This window comes from Carlito syrichta, unplaced genomic scaffold (assembly GCF_000164805.1).
Source record: "Carlito syrichta isolate Samal-C Ts95f unplaced genomic scaffold, Tarsius_syrichta-2.0.1 Scaffold309106, whole genome shotgun sequence".
Taxonomy (NCBI): Eukaryota; Metazoa; Chordata; class Mammalia; order Primates; family Tarsiidae; genus Carlito; species Carlito syrichta.
Genome location: NW_007253202.1, coordinates 495154 through 514773, shown reverse-complemented (window position 1 = coordinate 514773; position 19620 = coordinate 495154). Strand labels below are relative to the sequence as shown.

The window sequence follows — 19620 nt, the reverse complement described above, 5'->3', positions numbered from 1 at the left end:
ACAAAAATTCTGGAATTGAAAATTACTGAAATAAAAAATTGCTGAAATAAAAAATCAGATTTGAGCCAGCAGAAAAAAGCATTAATGTGCTTGAATATACGTCAATGGAGATTATCTAACCTAAGGAACAGCAATAATAAATACTGAAGAAAAATGAACACAGCCTAAGAAATCTGTGGGATATCATCAAGCACACAAATATACAAAAAGTGAAAATACCAGAAAAAGAAAGAGCAAAAAGATACAGAAAGACTTTTTAAATAAATATGGCATGAGACATCCCCAAATTCATTAAAAAAATTAATCTATACTTCCAAGAAACAAATTCATTCCAAATAGGATAAATTTAAAGAATTACTCACACATACAATAATTAAAAAGCCAAAAATCAAAGACAAATCTTTAAAGAAGCAATTCATCACATACAAAGGATACTCAATAGGAAAATAGTTTATTGCTCATCAGAAACCATGAATACCAGAAGTCAGTGGGATGACATATTCAAAATGCTGGGGAGGAATTTAAACTTGGCTGCCACCCTCACCTCAACACATACACAAATACTGTCAACCAAGACTTCTAGGACCAGGACAACTACCCTTCAAACAATAAAGAAAAAAATTAAAATATTCACAGATTAAAAACTAAGAGAGTTCACCACAGGAAAAAATAAGGGGAGTTTCCAGGTTAAGATGGAAAGCACGCTAGATAGTCCACCCAAAGAAAAAAGGAGTTTGGGTTAAGAACTAAATAGGTAATACAAAAGATGGCACATAATTTTTTTTAACATATGTTTAATACATTAATGTATTTGACTTTGATTTTTTTCCTAATATTTTTCTGGTTTAGAAGTCAACTGCATAAAGAAAGACGTATAAATATGTTGATGAGTACCTAATATAAAGATGTAGTTTGACGTTCTCTGCACAAAATACTTGGTGAAGCCATAGAAACTGTCCCTGCTACAGAGTGGGAATTGCCGCAGCCCCAGGCTGAGACAGGATCTGGAACAGAATCTGACAGTGATGAATCAGTCCCAGAGCTTGATGAACAAGATTCCACACAGGCAACCACACAACAAGCCCAGCTGGCAGCAGCAGCAGAAATCGATGAAGAACTAGCCAGTAAAGCAAAACAGAATCAGAGTGAAAAAAAGGCATCAAAGACTGTGTCTAAACTGGGTTTTCAACTCGAATATAGGCCAATGGAGATTATTTAACCTAAAGAACAGCAACAATAAAGACTGAAGAAAAATGAACGCAGTATGAGAAATCTGTGGGACACCATCAAGCACATAAATATACAGATGATGAAAATGCCAGAAAATGCCAGGTTATAGGGGTTACTAGAGTCACTATCCAGAAATCTAACACGAGTATCCTCTTTGTTATTATAGAACCAGATGTCTATAGGAGCTGCGCTTCAGATACCAACATAGTTTTTGGGGAAGCCAAGAGTGAGGACTTATCTCAGCAAGCACAGCTAGCAGCTGCTGAGAAATTCAAAGTTCGAAGTGAAGTTGTCTCAATTACACACAGACTCCAAATGTACAACGGAAAAGCAAAGATGAAGAGGTTGATAAAACAGCTATGGAAGTTAAGAACATGGAATTGGTTACGTCACTAGCAAATGTGTCAAGAGCAAAGGCAGTCTGAGCCCTGAAGAACAATAGTAGTGATATTGTAAATGCTATTCTGGAATTAACAATGTAAGCATCTGAAAAAGACTTTTGGGGGGGGGTTTAAAAGAGTACCAGCAGCTTGGTTTGAAATCTGTACTGTTTCTATCATTAATAAAGTTATGGCTTCTTGCTGGATGAAAAAAAAAAAAGAAATATGATGTAAATTGCATAACAGCATAAGGTGGGGGAGACTGAAGCAATGTAGGAGCAAAGTTTTTATATATTATTAAAAATCAGCCGGGCTCAGTAGCTCAGCCTGTAATCTCAGTGCTTTGGGAGACCGAGGTGAGTGGATTGCCTGAGCCGGTGGGTTCGAGACCCACCTGGGCAACTTGGTGAGACCTCATCTCTACAATAAATCGAAAATTAGCCAGGTGTGGTAGCACACACCTGTAGTTCCGGCTACTTGGAAGGGTGAGGCAGAAGGATCATGGAGCCCACCAGGTCGAGGCTGCGGTGGCCGGGAGCGAGCATTACACTCCAGTGTGGGTGACAGAGTGAGACTCTAACTCAAAAAAACAAAAACAAAAACAAAAAAAAACCCCAAAAAATCAAATTGGTAATAATCCAAACTAGATTTTCAAAATTAAGATATTGATTGTAATCCTTAAAGCAACTACTAAAAAAAAGAGATTAAGTTATAAGATAGAAATTAAATTAGTACACTAGAAAATACCTATTTAACACACAAAAGAAGATAGTAAAGGAGAAGCAGAGGAACAAAAAGATATATAATACATATAGAAGATGAAGAACAGCTGGGCTCGGTAGCTCAGCCTGTAATCCCAGCTCTTTGGGAGGCCGAGGTGAGCGAATTGCCTGAGCCCACGGGTTCAAGACCCACCTGGGCAACTTGGTGAGACCTCATCTCTACAATAAATCAAAAATTAGCCGGGCGTGGTAGCGCATGCCTATAGTTCTGGCTACTTGGAAGGCTGAAGCGGAAGGATCGCGGAGCCCAGCAGGTCGAGGCTGCGGTGGCAAGGAGCGGCCACTGCACTCCAGTAGGGGCGACAGAGTGAGACTCAAATCAAAAAAAAAAAGAAGATGAAGAACAGTAAAATGGCAGAAGTCATTCCTTATTAGTAATTACATTTAAATAAAAAAAATTAGCAAAATGATAAGCTAACAGAATGAGCAATTTACTATCAACAAAAGACTCATTTTAGTTTAAAAGACATAAATAGGTTTTTAAAAAGCATGAAAAAATATTCCAATGAGGATTTGACATAGAAATACAAATTCAACATAATAAAAAGTCAGTAATACAACATATTAGCAATATATGTTTTCTTTGTGTTGTATTATGTATCAGTAAATACAACACAAAGAAAACAAAAACATGGTAATATCAAGAGACACTGAAAAAGAAAAAAATATGATTAAAAAGACACCCAAACCAGAACAAAAAGATAATTTTTCTTAAGCTGATAAAGAGCATCCATGAATAATCTACACCTAACAACAAAACACTGAAGTTCTTCCCCTAAATCAGAAGATAAAAATTTCTGCTCTTGCTAACTTCTATGCACCCTTGTATTGAAGGTTTTAGCCAGGCACAGTAGGTAAGAAAAAGTAATAAAAAGCACCCGGGTTAGAAAAGAAAAAGTCAAACTGCTTCTATTTGCAGAACATAATCTTATATATAGAAACATCAAAGAATCTAAAAATAACTTAATAGAGCTAATAAGTTCAGCAAAGTTGCAATATACAAGATTAACATGTAAAAAATTGATTTGATTTCTATAATAGCAAAGCACAATCTAAAAATAAAACAATTTAACTTATAGTTGTATCAAAAAGAAGAAAATGTCTAAAAATAAATGCATCCAAAGAAGTATAAGACTTGGATACCAAAAACTACAAAACAGCAGTGGAAGAAATATTAACAGACTTTAATAAATGGAAATATGTCCTTTGTTTATGGATTGGACAGATTAATATCGTTAAGATGGTGTTTTATTCCATTTAGGCTGTTATAAGAGAATACCATAGGCTGAGTGTCTTATAAACAACAAGTGTTTATTTCTCACAGTTTTGGACACTGAGAAGTCCAAAATCAAAGTGCCAGCAGATTCACTGTTTGGTGAGGGCCTGCTCCTTGATTCGCTCACCCATATGACAATAAGACCACAGATCTTGCCTCATCCTCATGACAGAACACTGAGAGAGCTGTGTTCTCTTTTATAAAAGCAAGAATCCCACTCATGAGAGCTCCACCCTTGTATTCTAATCACCTTCCAAAGACTCCACCTCTTAATACGATCACATATGAATTTTGCAGAGAGCACAGTCCCCAAATTGATCTAATGCAAATAAATCAAAATTCCAACTGTTTTTGCAGAAATGAACAAGCTGACCACAGAATTGATATTGAAATGTCAAGGAACTCAAATAGTCGAGGCAATTTTATGAAGAGAAAACCAAGGATCTGTACTTCTTGATTGCAAAATTACTACAAAGCAACAAGACAATGAGGCACTGGCCTAAGGAGAGGTATAACAGATCAGTGGAAACAGAATTGAGAGTCCAAAGATAAAACAAAACATGTATGGTTGATAATTTTCAACAACAGTGCCAAGATGATTCTAGAGAGAGGGGAAAAAAAAGTCTTTTCAACAAATGGAACTGGGAAACTGGATATCTATATGCAAAATAATATATTTGGAAAACAAGCTCGCACCATTTACAAAAATTAAGTCAAAATAGATCAGTGTCTTAAATGTAAGACATAAACTATAAAATTCTTAGAAAGAAACATAAGTGTAAATGAATATGACTTTGAATTAGGTAACATCAAAAATCCAATAAACAAAAGAAAAAAATTATAAATAAGACCATCAAAATAAAAAATTTGTGTCAAAGGATACTAACAAGAAAATGAAATGGCACCGCATGGGACAGGAGAAAATATTTGCAAATCATATATCTGATAAAAATCTAGTATTCAGACTATACAAAGAACACTTACAACTCACTAATAAAAATCAAATAATTATCCGGGCTCAGTGGCTCAGTCAGTAATCCCAGCACTTTGGGAGGCTGAGATAAGTGGATTGCCTGAGCCCACGGGTTCGAGACCCACCTGGGCAACTTGGTGAGACCTCGTCTCTACACTACATCAAAAATTAGCCAGGCATGGTAGCACACACCTGTAGTTCCAGTTACTTGGAAGGCTGAGGCAGAAGGATCGCCAGAGACCACTGGGTTGAGGCTACTGTGGCCGGAAGCGTGCCACTGCCCTCCAGTCTGGATGACGGAGTGGGACTCCGACTCAAAAAAAACCCCCAAAAAACAAAAAAAAACCCAAAAAAGCCCAAATAATCAATTAAGATGTGGGCAAAGTATTTAAATGGACATTTTTTCAAATATATATAAATGGGCAATAAGCTCATGAAAAGGGACTCAAAATCATTAGTCATTACTATAAACCACGTGAGAAACCACTTCGCATACACACTAGGGTAGTTATAATTTGAAAAAAAAAAAAAAGAAAAAACGTTGAAAATGTAGAGGAATTAGAACACTGTTGACAGAAATGCAAAATGGTGCAACCACAATAAAAAATGTGACTCTTTCTCAGTAAGTTAAGCACAGTTAACATATATCCCAGCAATTCCATCAATTGATGAATGAACAAATGTAGTATTATCTATAATTTGAAATGTTATTGTACCATAAAAAGAAATAAAGTACTGAAGCATGCTACATGGATGAACCTTGAAGACATTATACTAAGTGAAAGAAGTTCGAAAGAAAAGGCTACATATTGTATGACCCCATTATGTCAAATGTCTACAATAGGCAAATCCATAGATACAGAAAATAGATTCATAGTTGCCAGGGGATGATGGGAAAGATAAATTGGAAAGTAATACAAATTCCATTACCTGGAATTAGATAGTGGTGATGGTTATACAACATGGTGAATATATTAAAAACCACTGAATTGTACACTGTAAATAATAATTTAAAAGCTATATAAATTTTATCAATAAAAATTTGCAAAACAACTTTTGAAACTGAATAATTCGCCCCAAAATCCATGCATGCACTGATTCTTATTTTCATTCTCTTTAGATAATGTCCCACAGGTATCAACAAGTTGGCATTTTTGGAAATATTTATTCTGATTCTCTCTATGCTATTATGTATGTATTCTAACTGGCATAGGGCTAGATTCTTCTCGACATACTAATCATCTTCAATTTTGGAGATTTGAAGAAACACTGTTTAAGTATCCTTGTTACATAACCTTGTAAACAGTATTTCTTCAAAACTCCACAATTGAAGATTCTTAATGCCGATATACATATAGGTATAGATGGCTAATCAGCTATTAGATAAACATGTAAGAAATATAATAAAAATATTCCTATTATCCAACCACATGTTCTCTCACAAAGTCCTTCAGAGGTAATACTAATTCATTTTTGTCAAAATTTTATCAACTAGTATCTTAAATAAATTGCTCAATAGAAAGTACTAACTTTAAACTGCATTTATTTATTTATTATTTTTATACTTCATACTTTTTATTCATATTCTAAAGCTACGCTGACATTCAGCAACAAGAACTTACCCTCAGCATAGGGCCATTTTGAAACACATGTGGCTCATCACAAACCACACAATATTCATTCAATACAGGGATTCGCTGTTCAGCAAACTCAATAGTCTGAATAAAACAATAAGGAAACGTATTTAAGTCACGTTCATAAGTGATTTGGTAATGCAATAAGAACCAAAATATTTCTACAATGGATAGAGCTTTGGGCTCATACCTGCACTAGGAAGCCACGGTCTCGTATTGGAATGCACTTTGCACCATTTGGCTATAAAAAGCAAAGTAAATAATAATAATAATAATAATAATAATAATTTTTTAATTAGAAAAATGTATAAATCATAGCCTTTTACATTTTGCAACAGTGAATACAAAAGTAATCTAAAAGCACATAAAATATAATTAAGTCACTGATTAGGACATCAAGATTTTAGAATTGCCTTATTCACTCTATTATACCCTTTCTGCCATTACTACAGCCATCTTTGCCTACACTAAATGAATAGCATTCTTAATTTCTGATCTTCTAGTAAAAAAGACTGACATCTTTACATCACAAAACTTGTTTCCTCTATTATTCATCAGCAAATGCTCACATCACTTCATTAGCGTACTTCAGTCTTATATTACAATCAAATACAATTATCCCTCCAAAGAAATACTAGACAGCTACTGAAAGTGGCACAACATAATACAGTAAACTGTATTATGCTTAGGCACAGAAGAGGTCATTAAGACACTTTCTTTTACAGAATATTTGAAATGATCCTCCTTGGATAAAACTATCCTGGGAAACTTTCCACTATGTAATGGTTCAACTGTGTAATGGTTCAATTCTCCATGTCGTCAATGCTTATCTTTGAATAGAAATAGACTTTTAGGATATTCAAATAAAATTATCTTCATAATGATTTTTATAAAATAAATATAATTTTATAATGTAATTTATAATTTAATTTTAGAAGTACATACATATAATGACACTGCTTTCTGAAAAGTGTCTTTTTTTTTGTTTCCTCTATCACTGAGCATATTCATATTAATGGTTAGAACTAAATATACACCCCTAACATACACACATACATATTTAGCAAAAGGAATCAACACTTTTCATCAGTTACTTTTAATATGTGAAGGATAGACATAATTTCTCTACCTGAAATTGGCTATCATGCCAATAATTCTAGTGATAAATTTTGTGTAAGACTTATTCTCCTTAAGTACCACCAAAAATAATTATTATTAACGTCATCTCCTGGCCCCATGTCTCCAAGAAAACAACTTCGGCATAAAGTGACTTCAGTATAAAGTGGACAAGAACAACTTTAAGTGAGGCTCTGGGATGACAGTTGTAAATGTTGTTTCTCTTCACAGGTAATGATGCACATGGGGCAAAGTTGTCCACTTACATATAACCAGAAAGCAATAAACCTACTCAATAAAACATTAAAATTATAAGCTTGTTTAAAGGAAAAGGCTCAGTGAATTCAACTGCTTCCTTCCATTTTTAGTAGCATTCATTATTATGACAGGAATTTGGATTAGATCTCAAATCAATAGCTACAGTACTTTTTCAGAATCAAAACTGATGGGCCGGGTATGGTGGGTCAAACCTATAATCTCAGCACTCTGGGAGGCTGAGACAAGAGGATTGCCTGAGCCCTGGGGTTCGAGACCAACCTGGGTGACTTGGCAAGACTCCATCTCTACAATAAATCAAAAAATAAGCCGGGCGTGGTAGCATGCCCCTATAATTCCAGCTACTTTGAAGGCTGAGGCTGAAGGATTGCCTGAACCCAGCAGATCAAGGCTGCAGTGGCCATGAGTAGCATGCCACTGCATTCCAGTCTGGGTGACAGAGTTAGATCCCTACTCAAAACAAACAAACAAACAAAACAAAGAAACTGACATTTCAGTGCCAGTTACAAATGTCTGGTACACAAAATAATTTCCAAAAAGAAAAAAAGTAAATAAAACAACAAAAAAAGTTTTGCTTCTTTCCTCTACCAGATCTTACCATATATATATTCTACTGCACCTTAGCTAACATTTAAGAACTCAACATGAAAATATTTACGCACAGCAGGCTGGGAAGATGAAGATGAAGATGGTGTTAGGATACCAATAAGCCCTGAGGTAAGAGAGAGCCTCCTGCCCTCTGCGTTAGGTTCCTTGAAAAGCTCAGTTTTGGATGACTTGGGGGCATTGGAGTAGGACTTGCTGAGCAACTTGTGATTTTTCAGACCATATATTTCTTCCATTCTGAGATTGCTGGAGTAAGACCTGCTTAACAGTTTATGGGGCTTCAAGTTGGTATTGTGCTCACAGCGAGGATCTCCAGAACAAGATCGAGTCAATAGTTTATGTGACTTAAGAGTGAGGCAATCCTCTGGCTTAACCGTTGCAGGGCAGGGACGGTTCAAGAGTTTGTGCGATTTAATCGTTGTCATTGCCTGCTCAGCCCTGGGGTCACTAGACAGGGAGCGACCAAAGGTCCTGTGTGACTTTGTGGCACACACGTCATCCGTCTTGACTGTGCTGGAACAAGTCCTCCGCAGCAGCTTATGTGTTTTGGAGATTCCATCTTGCTCAGATTTCAGTTTGGATTTGCTTTTACCACAACCAGGGGGTGGATAACTCGGCGACCTTCAGAATTGAAAAATAACACAGGGCACATCATGGGTATAACAGACCATGGAGAACACCTGCCATGCTCAAACAAAATTTGACTATGCTATAAATATTTTACCACCCCCTTTAATGTAGCCTACCCAGTTAAAACTGAAATCACAGGTATCTGCAGAATGATCACAGGAATTTAATCCTTTAAAGAAAAAAAAGGCTCTAAGATTCTTTACTTCCTTCTACCTATCCCAAAGTCCTATAAGGAACTAAGTTTGGTAGAGAAAACTGTAGGTGATTAGAAAACAAATAATGTAATTTTAGTAAATTAACCAATGTTAAAGAAAACGTTAAACATAGAAATGAGTATTTATGCTTTTTGATGAAATGCATGTAACTTAGTTGTTTTTTTTAAGTCATAAAAAAATAAACAGATGACCAGACTATAGAAAGAATGCACTAAGCCTGGGGTATCACTGTCACATGCTCAGCATTTAGTAAGACAATAAGGAAGGTGCCTGTTACCAACCTGCGCAAAGTAGAAAATAAATGCAGGGGAGACTTTGCTTTCTTCTCTGACAACTTTTTATTGTGCAGGCAATTGGATTTTTCTTTGCTCTGTTTCCACTGCTGTGTAACAAACGTTTGCATAATCCTGTCGATCCAAAGGTAATTCTGTTATCACATTTCCAAGGTAACTTCAATGAATAGTTCGTACTTAATATGTAGAGAATGCATTTATCAGAGGAAAATGAATACACCGAAATCAACGAGGTACTAATTTAGAAACATACACAATTTTTCATGTATAGGAAAACATCAGATAGCCCAGGACTTTACTAGACTAATTCTATCACAGTAAATGACAATAATTACTGTTTATTAAAAGTATTAAATTATAATTATTAGTGGGATATAATCAATAGTCCAAATGAAAGAAAAACTCATATAAGAATAAAGATATAAAGATATTAACACAGGCCGGGCATGGTGGCTCATGCCTGTAATCCCAGCGAGAGGACTGCCTGAGCCCATGGGTATGAGGGTAGCCTGGGCAACTTGGTGAGACCTCTTCTCTACAATAAATCAAAAAAATTAGCCAGGCATGGTGGCGCATGCTTGTAGAGCCAACTACTTGGAAAGCTGAGGCAGCATAATTACCTGAGCCCAGTAAGTCGAGGCTGAAGTGGCCCTGAGCTTGCCACTGCACTCCAGCTTGGGTGACAAAGTGAGACTCCAACTCAAAAAATAAATAAATAAATAAATAAATAAAGATATCAACAACATTAGTTGAAATGGCAAAAATATTCTGAATTATACTGTAGGTGCTGGAAATTCAATTTTTAAAATTTTTTGTTACTAATTATTATGTAACTTTTAAAGATAGAAGGAAAACAAGTTTCTTTGTTTTGCTTTGTTTGAGTCAGAATCTCATTCTGTCACCCAGGTGGAGTGCAGTGGCACACTCATGGACACCCCATGTCGACTGGGCTCAGGTGATCCTTTTGCCACAGCCTTTTAAGTAGCTGGAACTATAGGCGTGAGCTACCACACCCGGCTGATTTTTTATTTGTTGTAGAGACGAGGTCTTGCCAAGTTGCTAGCGCTGGTCTCGAACCCTCGGGCTCCGGCAACCCACTCACCTCCATCTCCCAAAGTGCTGGTAGTACAGGTACTCAAGTTTTTAAACTTATCAATTTTGATGGCTTCTAGTGCTTTTGCTGTTTTTTGTTTCACCTCTTCCACATAAGCAAAATGTTTCCCTTTGAGAACAAAAAGTCGACAGGGGTGAGATCTGGTAAATAGGGTGGGTGGGGCATGGAGGCCATGCCATTTTTGGTCTAAAAACTGTTGAGCACTGTGTGGGCAGGTGCTCTCATAAATCGTCCATCATGAAACGGGCAAACATGTTGAAAGAACCTCCAAAAAAAACCCCACTGGAAACAAACACAGCCTCTCACTACAATGTTAGCTAGTACACTGATGTCTATGGGTTCCTAAAAAGCTTACCTAGCAAGGAAGTCTGTATGTACTACAAGGGATCTGCCCTCCAAAAGACAATTCCGAGGGTTTTCTCAGTCCCCCTCACAAAAAGACAGCAAACTGTATCTTCAGCACAGTTCAGTTACCTATAAATATGCTATTTTTAAAAATTTGGATATGGATACATATTTTTAGTTATCATCATAAAGCAGGAATTGGATAATTCCTAATAATAGTATAGATCCTTAATCAATGCTTTAAAATAATTCTGGAATGGCAACTGTGAAATTTGACACAGTGCTGTCTTTTTTGAGAAGCATCCTAGACTGGCATGGCTTCTCTGTATCCCATCTTATCAGTGGCAGTGAAGGAGGGTCTCCTAACACTGATATTTAAATAGATGTGAAATTTTGCAATTAAACATGCATTTAAAAAAACATTTTGCTTTTCTTTCAAAAATCACTTCAGCATTATCTGTTTTTCATGCTTGTCTCAATTATTTCAACATGAATTGCTTTTGGAACAACAAAAAAAATCATGGATAAAAATCAACAGAGCTACAGTATGTATATTATTAAATAAGGGTTGTCATATGTATAAAGTCTATTATTCAAAACGGACAGATGTGACTCCTAGCTTGAGGCCAATTATCAAATTCCTCAAGATCCTTTAGGGCTTAACAAACTAATTCAGACTGCCAGAAAGCATATCACTTATGGTTACTACTCCAACCTTTCTTCTGCTAGTTTTGATGAGTTCAAAAAGAAACAATCATGTACTGAATTATTTTGGGTCCCATTAGCAGAAATGGTGAGAAAAAAGGGGTAAAACTGCAACGAAGGAAGCCATGATTCCAAATTCACAGTACAGAGTAAGGACAAAAAAACTTTTATCTTATACTTCTTCATATTTGAATATTTTTTTCACCCAAGATTTCAGTAGGATTTAAGCGTAATCATAATATTAGGATTCTCATTTATACCTGTGCCTAATCTGAAATCTCCACTGACATAACATTTATACCAAGTAGTCGTAGAATTTCTTCTAATGGAAAACTGCTATCCCTGTGCGTGATTCCCTGGGAAATCTGGCGAGTGCTTACCTAATCTTGATAAGCAAAACAAACAACAACAAAAAAACACCTAACAAGTTAAATAGCTTAAATTCTTGACCACTTTAATCTTTGGATAGTATGACTTCAATAGCTAAGATCAGTAATTCTAAAACTTGGATACCAGGATTCCTAGTTGTTCTTGGATGCAGAAGTTGTTTTCGATAGGACATATAAAGCTGTGTTTAATTTTAAGGGTAATGTGAAGAATACAGATGAACACATTTGGTTTAACAGCCACCTCCTCATGACAGAGTGCCACTAGGAGAGTTCAGTATTTACATCTGAGTTTGTGTTTACAATTGTGTTGGCAACAAAAGTACTACAACCATTCCCACTGGCTGAATGGATGGAAGGAAGGAAGGAAGGAAACTTCAAGGTAATCTATATACTTGAATCAAGTCAAGAGCAGACAATGTCACAGCCAGCTATGTGAACAAAGGTTCTGGGATAGTAAGAGAAAAGTATGTACATATGGGTGTCTTCCTAATATTCCCCATGCTGATTTCAAAGGGACTGTACACTAGAGCAGCTAGTATTACACTCATACTGCAGTGGTGAAGCAGCTTTAGCAAAACATCACCCATTAAATTAGTGGTATTAATTTGAATTTTGAGTGTTTTATCTTTATTTGCACTTATGTCGTAAATTGAATTTTGTTTTACAGATGTGAAATGCTACATATAAAGAATTTATATCTAATTTTAGGCTGTACATATTTAAAGAAAAACTGGTGTTTACCAAATGTGACACTGACCACTGCATCTGTTTCAGGTCAGTCATGAGAAAATATGGTCCTTCAGGAATTCTCCACAAATACAAATTCTTAAAGTTGATATGTTAATAAGTATAGTATCTGAAAAGTCAGTTCAAATGGGGTCGTTTTATGTCTTTTTATAGGAGGTGGAGACTCATCCAGACTCCACGTCTAAAGAAAGAGCTGCAGTCTCTCTGCATGGAAGGCCGCTAAAGGAGAACATATGAAAAATATCCTTATTTTCTTCATGGAAAAGCACAAGCAGCACTCTGGATCCACAACAAAACACAAGTCAATGGGCCCCACTGGATGCCTTAGATCACACTAGGGATCATGTGTTTTTAGAAAAAAAATTGAAAGGCAATTATTGTGTCTACAATTTATCAGTGTTCTTTATCTACTGTAAGAAGCAATTTCTTTCTGGTGTCATCATATGTGGCTCTATCAGTGTTTTCTTTTTCAGTTTTTTTTTTCTGAAAAAGATGTTTTCTATAAAATAGACTTAAAGACTGGAAAACAAAAGCAAATTAGAGTTGAACAATGGGAAAAATTACCAAAAAGCCCCTGTGAGATTTAAGAGGCAAAACCTTCATTTATCTTTTCCTGATGCTTGAAAGTATTATAATTTATTTCTATTTCGGGTCATTAGAAAATAACAAAGTGTGCCAGAACCCTAATGACTATATAAAGTCTATATAAAGACTATATAGATGACTATATAAAGTCTATATAAATGACTATATAAAGACTATATAAAGGTCTAATGGCTATATGAAGTCTGACAATTAAGTTTTCGAACTTGCCACCTTGCACTTACATTGGCAGCACAGTATAAGCAACTCGGTACGGTTTCATAACCGTGGTATGTCAATGTCTCACAACTGTGTTTGTCTTGACGTGTAGTGGTGTCTTGCTGAGAGGCATTCATTGTTGCACATATTTGTGTGCCAGCACGAAAATGTTGGGGGCTTGAATTAGAACAACGAATAAACATTAAATTTCTTGCTAAACTTGACAAGGCTGGAAGTGAAAACAGGGACATGTTAGTCCAAGTGTATGGCGATAATGCCATGAACAAAATGTCAGTGTACAAATGAATTGAATTTCTGGGGGGAGAGAAAGTGTCACTGATGAAGAGAGGTCAGGATGACCAGTAACGAGCAGAACTGACAAAAACATTGCAAACATTGGTCAAACTATGTATCAAAATTGTAAGCTGACTGTGAGAAGCATGGTAACCAAATAAACATCAATAGAAAAACAAGAAAATCTTAACTGAAAATCTTGGCATGAGAAAGGTATATGCAAAAACGTTCCCGAAGGAGCAACAATGCACCAGCTCACACAGTACCATCTGTGAGAGAGCTGCTAACCAGTAAACAAATAGCTGTATTGGAATGCCCTCCCTACTCATCTGATCTGGTCCCCAGTGACTTTTTTCTTTACCTGAAGATAAAGGAAGTATTGAAAGGAAGACACTTTGATGACATTCAGGACATCAAGTGTAATACGATGACAGCTCTGATGGCTGTTCCAGAAAAAGGAGTTCCGAAATAGCTTTGATGGGTGGACTAGGTGCTGGCATCGGTACATAACTTCCCAAGGGGAGAGCTTTGAAGGTGATTGTAGTAATACTCAGTAATAAGGTGTGTAGCACTTTTTTCTAGGAGGAGTTCTCAAACTTAATTGTCAGATCTTGTATGTACTAATAATGACACATTAAAGAATGTATCTGCCTATTCAAATTATGTACATACTATATTTTTGAAGAACCAAGTCCATTTATACAGATAAATTAAGTCATTGTATGTGTCAAGATCCAAAAAGAAAATAAAGAGCTTATTTACAAAAGGAATGTTTCAAAGTGTAGGTATGGGGGATGGGTCAGCAACCCAGGGCTGCTACTAAACTATGGCTGCTCAACTGACACCACCTCCAGGCCCCCAGAAAAAGCCGTGAGAACCATGAGTAGAACCCAGGAAGAGAGAAAGTCATGCAAAGACTGCAGCCTGGAGCAGAAAGGGAAGCTTCAGGCGAAAGACAAGTTAGCTCCAGGGGACCTCCTGAGGAAGAAACCAGGGCAGGAAATAACCCCACCTCACTTTCCTTCCTCCCACTATTGGTCACATTAAGAACCCAGAGACATAAAAGGCTGTGTCCACAAAGTTTAGCCTCTCTGGGTAGACTGTTAGAGTGAGGAGAGTGAATCTCGAACAGCAAATAGGAGAACCCTAGCCTAGGCTGAAAAGTGAGCTCTGCTAACAAAATGAATACAGCTTGTAGCATCAGGATGATTTCAACTTGTAAGTAGCTCACATCAAAAGCTTTTACTGAATAAAGGTTTTTTATTTATTTTTATTATTTGCACTGCAGCAAACTTACTTTTTTAGCTGATGCCCCAATCCAAATCGTTCTTTTGTGGAAATCTGAAAAACATCAACAGTAGGCACTGGAAAGGGAAAAAAAAAAACATAGTCAAATATTGACTTGAAACTCAACCATCAGCCACGAAAAACACTGAAACGGTAGTATGTGTATATACATAAACATACACTTGAAAAGTATACACTCAGTCCTATACATTGCTATCATGCTATATACATATAGGAGATCATTATTAGTCATTATATATTAAGGTATGTGTGCATATGTAAATGAATATATATAATGAGGAAAAATTATCTCTAAGATAAGCAATAGCTGAAAGAGCCATGTGTAGCAGAGTTAGTATACAGTTTTTTAAGTCGACAAAAGACTTGTGTTGTCTTTCTAGAAGTAAATAATGGGAGCTGAGGAAAGGCATAGGAGACTTGCTTTTCACTGTGTATATCCTTTTAGATGGTTCATACTTTTACCAGGTGTGTGTGTGTGTGCACATACTCATTTATTTATTATATCAATAACTACATATTTATGAAATTAATAACCTCTCAAAAAAGTTACTTATTATGACTCACTGGTTTAAAGAGTGTTTCTCGAATGTCTATTGTGCCAGTCACTAGAGATAGAAGAGCAAAAATAAACACACACAAATACCATTGCTCCCATGAAAACCAGGTGAGGAAACATACAACGCTACATGGTGATAAAGGCTCTGGAGAAAAATAAAGAGGAGAAAAGCTATACGGGCTGCAGATTATATGGGCATAAGAAGTTTCAACACTAGAAAGGAACAAAAAGGAAGAAAATGTCCCAGCCAGAGGAAATAACAAAGGCAAAAAGCCCCGGAGGAGAAAATGTGCTTATATATTCAAGAAACAGGTGGAGACCAGTGTAGGGAGCGGAGTGAAACAAGGTATCATGTCAAGAGATGAGAACAGGAGGGAGATGAGAGCAAGAGGGAAGGAGCATGGTAGGAAGTAGGGGGTTGGAAGGGGTGGGGCGCTGTGTAGGATCTCTTGGTTAAAGCACCAAGAGAGAAATAGGAAAATCGGACAGGAAAGTTTTTGCAGTAAGTGAGGCAAGATATATAGGGCTTAGGACTGTGGAGGTGTTGAACATTTAGAAGGCACACTTCTAGGAGAGCTGACAGATTTGGCTGATGGACTGGATTTGAGTTGTGAAAAACAGAGGAGCCAAAGATGAATCTAAGAATTACGGCCTAAGCAACCAGAGGCACAAAATTTGCCAATTCCTGGAATGTAAAGGACTGCAGGAGGAACAGGCGTGGTGAGGTAGGTAAGGCAAGTTATCCAACTACATATTTTAAATTTGACACTGGAATGGAAAAATGAGTAGGCAAATTGGATAAAGAAGTCCAAAATTTAGGCACTGAGGTGAGAGGAATGTACTAAAGATATATACATTTGGAACAGCCAGTGTGTGTGTATATATATATTTAAAGGCACGAGGCTGGATGAGAAACCACTCAGTGAGTGTAGGTGGATAAGAAAGTAAGTCTGAGGATTAGGCCCTGAGCCCAACTCAGCAAAGCAGGCTGAGGAGAAATGGCCAGAAGGACGGAAGATTCCAGAGTGCTGCTGATCTGAACACAAATTCAGAAAGGATTTTCAAGGAGGAGGTAAACTGTTATTAAATACTGCTAAGTCGATTAAGATGAGGACTCAAAATTGGTTATGGGTCATTTAGCAAAACTGACACTGGTGACACTGACAAGAGCAATGTTTGTGAAATGATGGGACCAAAACCTGTCTTGAGAGGATTTGATGAGAGAAAAGAAAGAGGAAACAAAAAGAAGTGAGTGAAAACAAATCGAATCGAGAAATTTAACAGCCAAGGAAGACAGAGTATTAGAGTCCTAACTGAAGAGGGAATGAAGTAAGAGGGAATATCTGTTTGCTGGTAGAAATCTTGGGGAAAAAAGAGAAATGAATAGCACAGAGAGGAGAAGGAGAGTTGAATTGCTGAAATGGTGTTTTAGGTGAAAGGGATGGAAACAATTGTCCAAGTGAGAAGGATGCCATTATACAAGAGCTCAGATACTGCCATTCACAGCAGCAGTTGTGACAGCAGATAATTAGAGCAAAGACTGTCCTTCTCATAGGACCTTTGCACATCACATTTGTTCCACCTTATAAGCTAACATGGTATCCCCAGATAGCCTCACTCCCTGTGTTGGCCATTACTCTGGGGTGCAAATACTCCATTAACTAAGGAAATTTGTGTTAGTATTACCCATTAGTTCCTTTCCTGAGGACACACTAATCCTTATGCAGAGTGAGGAACAGAGTAGACATCACTCCAACCCCATTGTCCAAAACTCAGGACTATCAAAATTCAAAAGTGAATAAAAAATTCTAGCAACTTGAAAACTCAGAATTAAATGAGAACACATTGTGCTCTTTATACAAAGACTTAAACAATCTCTTCTGAAGCAGACATAAAAAGTGAAGAAGAAGGGAGAAAAACAAAAGGGTCACAAGAAAATAGAGAAGTCCACCATGCATGAGAAGCACTAAAACCTTAACTGGAGAAATTTGTGTATAATACTTAGAAACAGAATGACAAAGAGAATGAGAGAATAATAAACACAAATGTTTTTTCAGAGTAAATGAATTATTTGTAGACATTAATAATACAAAGAACAAAACTTAATCACCAGATGAATTAGAAAATAAGTGTCAATACTTTATTAAAATAATACATTTTCTAGAAAAATATGAGTTATAAAAATTGACTCAGTAGCATAAAATCTAAATGAACCAGAATTTTAGAGCATACTTCATGAACTCACAAACTGCTATTTTCAAAAATATTCCACAATTCAAGTGATAAACACACATTACTGTTAAAATTAATATAATTATATTTATTGTATTAATGTAAAATATTAATAATCAGGAAAAGGGGTATGGCGTATATGGGAACTTTACTATTTGCAATTTTTCTGTAGCTCTAAAAACATTTAAATTATTTTTTTCATTGTTTTTAAAAATTAATAGTTTCCTGACAACCAATAATGAGTTAGAAAATAAACTGGACTATAAAAGTCCAACTATGCAAATAAGTTCTCAGGAATAAACTTAGTTCAAATTAGTGCCCTAAGCCAAAAACAAAAACAAAAACAAAACAAAAAATTGTACTGATATATAAAACTAAAACTACAAATGTTCTTGTAAAGGATAAGTAAATATTACAGAAATGTCTCTTCTTCCCAAATTTATACACAAGTTTATCTCAAACATAAATTTCCCATAAGGTTCATTTTCAGAGGGAAGGAAATGAGGGAGAACTTGACAGAAATGTACTGGCAAAAAATATATATATATATATATTTTTTTTTTTTTTAACAAAAAGTGAAAGTATTTCCATTTTTTTCTGATCTCTCATATAAATGCAGTTGGGAAGTGAGGCCTGCCCAAGACATGTGAAGTTATTCTGACATGATGATCGTATAAGCATGGAGGTACCAATAAATAATGAAATGATATGAACAGAAAAATATTCATTTCAACTAAAAAAAAGCCTTGTCCTTGAAATAAGAAACTACACTTCTATATCAGCAATTATGGAAAATATACATATTATCATAGAAATCATAACAAATTACATAATATCTTTATTTGAAGTATATTTCTCCATGTACAATAAAAATATGCTTTATCTTTAATTTCAAAGTAGACAAAGAAATACATATCTTCATTCTTATCATCCCCGTTCACTCGTAGATATATTGTCAGTTTAGCCCTAACCAAACATGGTAGGTCAAATAAGTGTTATTAATACATTTCCAAAACACAGGAATACTTTTCAAAAAGAACTGTTAAGTAGGGTGGTCAAAATCTTGCATTTGTCATACATTTTTTGTAAATTCATTTTACTATAAATGCTGATACCTCTCCCAAAGACACATTGCAAACACTCACCAAGAAATATTTTCTCACTTTTTTATTTTCTTGCAATAATCTAAATCACAAAACTAGGATAAAATCCAATTATTTCTCCAGAATAACCAAGTATATGTTCCTTTTTAGTAATATTGTCTCCAGTTCAGGTTGCTATATATTTTAAATCATACTTTTCCTCAAATTTTATTTTTTATTTTTACTTTCTTATTTATTATAAATTACATATTTTACACTTACATTTCAATTCTGACTAACCACATCCTAGGTGCTCAGTACCCACATGTGACTAGTGACAACTGTAATGGACAGCATATCTCTAAACTGTAAAGTCCACATTGTTTACTAGTACAATAAGGAAAAAATAAAACCTCTTGAAGAAATTACTAGTAAGATGGTAATGTGAGTAATTACTGTTGCACAAACACCATGATGACCAGTGCCTAACAGAAACAGGAGAAAACCAGCCAAAGGACCAGAAATATGAAGTAATGTCACCCTCACGTGAGAAATTTCCAGCCAATTTTACACAAGTAGAACAAATAGAACCAATCTTAAGGGGCCCTAAAGGACTGGTGTAAAACTCCCCATCCT

At 35.8% G+C, this 19620-nt stretch overlaps 1 protein-coding gene and 1 pseudogene across 3 annotated transcripts in view; one reads left to right on the top strand and one right to left on the bottom strand.

Moving 5' to 3' along the window:
• PARP8 (poly(ADP-ribose) polymerase family member 8) overlaps positions 1-19620 on the bottom strand; it is a 194175-nt gene that overhangs the window by 41659 nt on the left and 132896 nt on the right. For both annotated transcript variants that reach the window (XM_008066783.2, XM_021716967.1), the window contains 5 exons: positions 15104-15170; positions 9400-9525; positions 8330-8894; positions 6466-6516; positions 6264-6359 (listed from right to left, as the gene is read on the bottom strand). In XM_008066783.2, the coding sequence (XP_008064974.1) occupies positions 6264-6359; positions 6466-6516; positions 8330-8894; positions 9400-9525; positions 15104-15170 (905 nt within the window). The remainder of the gene's footprint in view (positions 1-6263; positions 6360-6465; positions 6517-8329; positions 8895-9399; positions 9526-15103; positions 15171-19620) is intronic.
• On the top strand, positions 917-1712 carry LOC110596431 (annotated as a pseudogene). Its single transcript, XR_002482457.1, has 2 exons — positions 917-1187; positions 1328-1712. The product of XR_002482457.1 is annotated as a nascent polypeptide-associated complex subunit alpha pseudogene (transcript).